The sequence below is a fragment of the Teleopsis dalmanni genome, chromosome 2, assembly GCF_002237135.1.
Source record: "Teleopsis dalmanni isolate 2A chromosome 2, ASM223713v2, whole genome shotgun sequence".
Lineage (NCBI taxonomy): Eukaryota > Metazoa > Arthropoda > Insecta > Diptera > Diopsidae > Teleopsis > Teleopsis dalmanni.
Genome location: NC_051847.1, coordinates 140,899,341 through 140,906,972, shown reverse-complemented (window position 1 = coordinate 140,906,972; position 7,632 = coordinate 140,899,341). Strand labels below are relative to the sequence as shown.

The 7,632-nt window shown below is 32.6% G+C and overlaps 1 protein-coding gene across 1 annotated transcript; it reads right to left on the bottom strand.

Moving 5' to 3' along the window:
• Window positions 1-450: 450 nt before the first annotated feature.
• Window positions 451-3,310, bottom strand: LOC119680044 (F-box/LRR-repeat protein 7). Its single transcript, XM_038092668.1, has 4 exons — window positions 2,385-3,310; window positions 1,497-2,327; window positions 1,245-1,424; window positions 451-1,179 (listed from the first exon to the last, which is right to left on the bottom strand). Exons 1-4 carry the CDS (start codon window positions 3,271-3,273, stop codon window positions 644-646), a joined length of 2,436 nt encoding a protein of 811 aa, XP_037948596.1. The 5' UTR covers window positions 3,274-3,310; the 3' UTR covers window positions 451-643.
• Between the last annotated feature and the right edge of the window lie 4,322 nt (window positions 3,311-7,632).

The window sequence follows — 7,632 nt, the reverse complement described above, 5'->3', positions numbered from 1 at the left end:
TCAGTAAAAAAATATTTTTTAATTGAAAGTGTTAGTTGGTACGGTTTAGTTAAAATAGTTGATTCTACCAAAAATTGTTGCCAAATAAGCGTATCTGGGAAATCGGATTCCCTATTTTAAGTTGAGTTACAATAACAAAACTTAAATTTAAAAATAATATTTTTAAAAATATTTGATTTTTGTTAATTTCAAATACATAATTTCATAATTAAATATTTCTAAAATTAAACGCAACAAATATTAAATTTAATTTATTCACTTTAATTTATTCTTTTGTATTATATTAATATAATTATATTATTTAATTTTTATATTAATTAAAATAATAATTTATGGTAAAACACAACAAGGACCTAAAATTAAACTAATTTTATTTAAAATCAATATAAATTATTTTGCATAAAACTAATACTATTCTTATATACATTATTTAAAAAATCCTGCCAAAAATAAGAACTTTGCACATATACGCATTATATCTCCAATATATTTAATAATTATATTAAAAAATCGTTTAACTAATTCCTTTCATAAAAATACTAACTACAAATTAAGTTTCAACTATTGCCTCTCAAAATCAATTTTCTAGTTTAAAAAATGTACAATATTTCTTATCAGTATCAATAAGTAACTTTTCTAAATCTTAACAAAATCCTGGATTTGTGTGCTCAATTATACAACGTTTGCAATATTTTTTAACTGCTCTATAACCTTCAATTGATATCTGACAATCCTGTATATTCAGTTGTTGTAAACCACGGCAGTAGTAAGCGATGCATTGTACGCCACGATCAGTTATCATATCACAATTTCGTAAACTCAACTTCTTCAGATTGGGACAGCTTTCCGCCAATGCACGTAGACCAGCATCACTAACATCGCATTTACCAATATCCAGTGCACGCAGACGTGGACATGATCTGGCGAGCACTGTAATGGAATCGTCGCTAACTGCCTCACAGCCTCGTGCATTCAAGTAACGTAGTTTATAACAACGTCTCGCTATTACTTTTAGTCCCGCATCGGAGACTCTATCACATTTCGCCACAGAGAGATAACGTAACGCAGCGCCCAATTTTGCTAGTTCGTAGAGACCGAAATCAGTTATATTTACACAGTCCGATACGCTCAGCTCTTTTAGAGCTATACAAAAACTTGGCACATACTTCAGACCCGCATCTTTTTAAAAAAATTATTATGTAAGATATTGAGATAAACTTTTAAACTTTTTCATTTTATCTTACCTGTTATTTGTATGCATCTTCTTAGATACAAATATATAAGCTGAGGACAGTTTTTTACCACTATTTTAAGACCCACGTCATCAATGGCTATACAATCTGTTAAGTCTAAATATTGCAGTAGCAATCTACGAGTTGGCTCCAGGTTAGGGTTTGGACTAATGCTATTTACTTGACTGCAACCTAAATAATTATAGAAATAAATAAAATTGTTGTATCTAGATGTGAAGGACTTCACTAAAGTTATAAACCTACCTGTTACATCAAGGTGCTGCAAATTGGTGCATTTGGTGAGTACATCTATCATGGCTTGATTTGATATACATCCACACATTTGCAATTGCAGATGCGTTAATTCTGGACAACGTCGTGTTAGCAGTTGTAGACCTTTATCTGATATTCTACAGCCGTCTGCAAGTAAAACGCGTTCAACTTCCATGCAAGAACCATTTCGGCTTTGTCCGCATAGTTTACGAAATATCATTTTAAGTGTTTTGTCACCATTTAGGTGTTCACCTTTCAGGGAAATAACTTTCCAAAGTATGGGTTTCCAGGCTAGCTGTTCGAAACGTCGACATGCTCTTGCTACTTTACACAATTCACAACTATCGAACCAACTAAATATTTTAATTATAGCTTCATCAGGCAAGCGATCAAATAGTGGACCAGAACGATAGGGACCTTTTTTACCCCATGGCGGTGGACCTGCTTCTAAGTGTCTACGTGCTGTTGCGGCAGTTAAAGCTACATTCGGTTGATGGTGTACTATGCTATGTGTGGTTATGGTATTTGGATGATGGCCTGTTGGTGAAGGTGAGACTAAAGTTGCATAACCTTGGTCTAGACTAGGTGAAAAGCGTCCTAAATTACAAAGACCATCTGAGAGACTTTTCACTTTTCCATGGTGAAAACGTTGATCCAAAGCTAAATTTGATGATGAAGTAGTATTATTTGAATTAGAAAAGTGATCCAAATGATTTGAGGAGCTAAATGCATTAGAAGGCGAACTTGTCCGATTTAATAAATAACGATCCGAACCACTAGTTTCGCTTGGACTTGAAGCTCGATGATGTATTAAGTGACCTTCTGCAAATAATATACAAATAAGTGTTGTGAATGATATTAAACTTTTTTTCAACTCACCTGTTATTCTATCATTACCACTATAATCACACATATTCCGTAGACCATCTTCTAAATAGTAGCGTTCATTTTGAAAGTGATTCGCTTCTGAACCCAAAGGTAAACCACGCATACCACTTCTCAAATATAAAGCATCCATTTTATTTTCTAAATAATATTGATTATTACGTGCGCAATTGCTGGAAACAGTGGGCACACTGCAACGTCCACCTTGATGTCGACGTATGCGTACATCTCCAACAGCAGCATCACTAGAGTCTTCTGTGTCTGCATTATTGCCGGGCAACAAATACGCACTCGGCGTGCGTTCATGTCGTCCGTATTGCAGTAAATGCTCCAAAGCTAAAAAGTTCTTATGCTGCGCTTGTGTTGAGCGTTGTTGATGAGCACTACGTCCCACAGATGCTGAAGACATTGCAGCGCATATGCCATTGTTGGCACTAAAACCATGTCGTCCACGCAACTCGAAGGTTGCTGCTTTATGCGGGACGGGTAAAGCTTGTTCTAGTGAACTGTGCGAAGAACTACGTGAGAGTTGATACATTTCAGGCAGTACATGATTACGTTGTGCCGCCGCTGCCGCTGCTGCAGCATCTTCTTCCATATTCGTAATTTCATTTATAAGACCATCCACTGTATCGCCTTGCTGTGATACTGAGGAAGTGTATATGATATCATCTGTGTCAATACTCAAATCAGGTGATTTCCGTGACATTTGATATATTTGTGGATCTAGTGGACTCGAACTAAGTGGATGATGATAAGGTGGTGGATGATGACCTGTTAGCGAGTCCAAAACTGCATTGCTGTTACGGCCTAATGAAGCTAATGGACATTCTAGGCTTGTTGGCGCAACAACAGGTGCGCGACGTGTTGCTTGATGTGACATACTACTTTCTGCTTAATGTTTACCCCATATAAATCTGAAATTTAAAAAACAGAAAAATTAAAGATTTGTGTTTAATGTATTTTAAGATATATAGAGAAAGATATCGGTCAAGTGTGAGAGAAAGAAAATATAAAAATTTTAAAGTTTTATGCATAAACTTTAAGAAAATATGCATAAGAAAATATATATAACTGAGTTTGAAATTGATTTTATAAGATATATATAGCAGCACTATCTACAAATTAGGTTAAATTGTAGCTTTGTTACTAAATACAAATCTTTTATACAGATTATTAATAACACAATTCGTCTACATTTGTAAAAAACTAGGTATTTACTAGTGGCTAAATACTCAGCTATATGAATAGACTATATAGTCGGTTTAATTGATGTTCTTCGGGTTATACGCTTAACTTTAATCTAATCCTCATTTTCTTATTCAATTAGCTTCTCATAATTTCAACGAGGATATTAGCAAACCGAAGCAGTTACCTTATGTACTTCCGTTTAAAATAGTGATCAAATTATCAAGAGTTTCGCAGGGCATCACACGGATATTGTCACCGTTGTGTTATACTTCAAGAACTTTATTGATTTTTGAAGAAGTATTTCTGCTTTAAAGTAATTTAGTAAAATGTTTTGAAGTCTATACATATATATGTATAAATATAAGTCAAAAGATATTTAGAGGAACAATATAGGATCTATTTGGTGGAAATTTGCTTAATACTTCTTTGGTTGTCAATTTATTAGTTCCAGAATGTGTTCATGTAGGATTTTACTAAATTGTGAAAAACGCTAAAGCAAGTGTAATCTTACATTAACAGCTACAGATCTATTTAAATATTTTTACTATGAGATGTTCATTTCATGTATAAGAGTTTGCATCACTGAGTCTGCTTCTTAGGTAAAATTCGACTGGTAGCTTGTCGATACAAGGTGACATTATAAAATTTTAAATAAATCCCTTTTTAGTAACTTTATCATGAGACCTCCGTTCAGTGTATAGGAGATTGTTTTCGTCTAGAGTCTGCTATATACCTATAACATTCGATCGACTGGTTGTCGATACCCGCTGCATTTTCGACATAGTCCGAAAGTGACGTGCCCGTGATACTCTACATACCATAGCCCTTACTGCAAAATTATTTTGACAGAATAGTAGAAATAAATATTAGATAGAGATCTACTATTACAGTATCGCTAATTCGCAAAAGTGCTTTCTGTAGGCTATAAGTACTTTCATCTATTTTGTTCGCAATTCATACATTATTTGTGCAGACAAACATTTATTTATTATAAAATTAAAAATTTGAATAGTATATTTCATGACCACTAATACTGTATCTTCAAGTGGTCAATTTTATTAATCCAAGTTGCGTTAATCAGTTGTGTTAATCGGTTGCATTAACCGATTACGATTTTAATGAATGTCAGTACGTTTTTTGGTTTTGCATTATTCTATATGTTATAAGGGAATCAAGTCTATCTGGAGGATAATTAGCTTTGCTGCTGCTCAATTTAGGGTATTTACAACGAAAGTGTTCAACAACTATTTCACATTTTCTTCTTCTTCTAAATGCTTTATCTGCTTCGAATAATAATAATAATTTTGTTTTATTCATAAATTTGCGCAAAAGCGACCTTGTATTTTATTGAGCCACTATCGTGTAGATTTATAGACCTTTGTATCCTTCGGCTTCCAAGGCCATGTTTCCGTTCTCTTCTGGTAGCAATGATTAACTTAAGTGCACCATATTTTTCTGGGGGTCTTAAGATATGACTGAATGACTGAATTATTCCAGTTTTCCCAGCCTTTTTTTATTATTGTGCCGCTTCCGTTCGCATAACATTCTTTGTTAGTGTAAGGAGATCATTTAGCTTGAGGTTGGCTGCCAAATCATTATCAATCCAATTGTGTCCTAAAACAGTCATCCGTCAGTCCTCGCTGTCCTATTGTCTACCCATTATTTTGTCGAGATGTTACCTCAGACGGCAATACCTTGTCATCCCAAAAGGTAATGAATTTTCGTTCAACCAAAACAAAAATGATTCCATTTTATGGTAATTTTTCATTTTAAATTCAAATTTGACAACAATTTTCGAATGATTTGCATAATTTGTAAAATGCAATTCAGAGCAAAGAAACTCTAAAAAATAAGCATATTTTTTTCCACATTTTCTGTAAAGTTATGAAGATAGATGTGCCTAAAATATGAACGATGGCAGCGAAAGATTGAATCATAAGTCAGGCATTTTTAGCGGAAGCAGCGAACTGTTGTGCCAAAGTCATTTACGCATTTAATCTTCCATGAGGAAGACAGAAAGCAGATCGAACCCATTTAGCTGAAATTTCTTTGCTCTTGTTATGAAGTGGTAAAGACTACAATTTTGCCTGTTATTTTAAGTTGCATTGAAAAAACATTGAAAAAAAATTAAAAATATTAAAACAAGTTAAATACTTAATAGAACAGTAGCTCAATTTTGTGTGTGTTGTTTCAAATGCAAAATTCCAATTAAATTTTCTATAAAAGCCACTTAAGCTCTCAACTGAATTTGCCTAAAGCAGACTTGTTACAGCCAAGCCAAGTCAACCTAAGCCAAGCAGCCAAGCCAAACCAAGCCAAAACAGGAACAACCAAGCCGAGCTGCTTTGGAAAAACTCTGGTAAAAGTGATCATTAATTATGCGCCTATAATTTCTTTAGAATGTTGTATGCACAATTTTTCATTTTTTAGGATTAGAAATTCTTTATTAATTTTTTTCTTTTTCTCTAGATTTTGTGTTCTCATAATTTTTTACATTGCTACATTCTTGTTACGGGCGCACTCAAAGTAGGTAATAATATATGAGGCAAAAGAAATTGTCACTTGTACGGCTCGAATAAACCGCAGACTGCATATGAGCACGGAGCTGGACGACCGCTGCAGAAAAAAAGCGCAATAACAACTTAATTTTTCATTATGAAAATATGCACCTACGTGTATTGTTATTGGAGTCAATATATGTAATTATATTAGGAAACTGGGAAAATACTTAGACGTATATTCACGCAATAACAAAAACTGGTTCAATCTTTTTCCCGTGCGGTGCTAATGGTTTTTTCATAATTTTTCATAATGAAATAATCTTTAAGAAGGATGTCTTACTTATGTTCTAAAGAAAATGATGTATGAAGTTTGATAAGAATGTAATGCACTAAATATTTTTTACATGGTTTTAGCATTGTCCCACATGTATCAAATATTAGTAGCATTAGAGGTTTGACATGCCAAAGAGCAGTCCGATAGGCTACTAATAGAGTGCCTAAGTGGCTAATAAATGGTGCTTTCTTTTCTTTTAGATAGAGCTCAAATGGTGCATAAAGCGGATTGTCATTTTTGGTATGCGGTTTGAAGTTTTTTAAGTTTTCCTTGGGTTAGCAGTTTGTGATTATAACAGATGTAATTTTATATTAAAATTACTTTTAAAGTACTAGATAATTTTTATGATAAATTATGGAATCTTATAATTTTATACATTCCATATTAATAAGTATTTCAAAACTAAAATTAGAGAGATTTTGAAAAGTAGTGAACAGCAACAATAAAAATTAATTTTATATTATTTTAAGACGGCCAAAGCTGCAAGCTTTATATATATAATATAATTGTTATTAATTTTTATGTAATACAACAAATTTAAAATGAAGTAAAAATAAAGCTATTAACACTGATAATATTATTTTAAATAATTGATTTTTTGGCTAACCAAACAGCTGTTTCGAGTTTAGCCAAATACCCATCATCAATGGTGTTGGAATTATTTCTTGTAATTAATTTTTCGTAAATAATTTTTTAAGATTGCAAGTACCATAAGCTATATAGATTTATACTATCATATAATATTTCATAAAATTAATAAATGCTTTTTTATCTATGTGAGAACATTAGTGAGTAAATACCCGTACTATATATTTATCCCATTTCAATTTTGGAAGTAAATTTGTATTGGTTCTTACCCGTTCTATAAAAGGGTAAAAGGACCAAACCAAACAGTATTTTAAGGGATTAATAGAATATAGATAGATTCCAAAAACCACTTTATCTGCTTTTGCTTTGAAAAGAACTGAAAAAATGAGTGATACAGTCATCGCATAAAAATTAAGATGTGCTTAGAAACTCTAATAAAAGTGTTGTTCAAAATCAAGTTAGCAGACCTGAAAGGACGGAGGAATTTACTATTATGGCCCAGTGCGAGTTCGAGGTCAACTAAATTGAAATTTCCTAGGGATTTTTTGCACTGCATTTATTTACACTTTTTTATTGTACTTATTTGTTATTTTTCTGTTAAAAGGTTTCAAATTTATTTTTATTTATT

Bases quoted from the DNA above. Each gene is read 5' to 3' on its own strand.
- LOC119680044 (XM_038092668.1), bottom strand. From the start codon at position 3,273: ATGTCACATCAAGCAACACGTCGCGCACCTGTTGTTGCGCCAACAAGC. The intron at 2,328-2,384 runs GTGAGTTGAAAA...TATTATTTGCAG, and splicing joins TGGTAATGATAGAATAACAG to AAGGTCACTTAATACATCAT. The intron at 1,180-1,244 runs GTAAGATAAAAT...TTTTTTAAAAAG, and splicing joins AAGATGCATACAAATAACAG to ATGCGGGTCTGAAGTATGTG.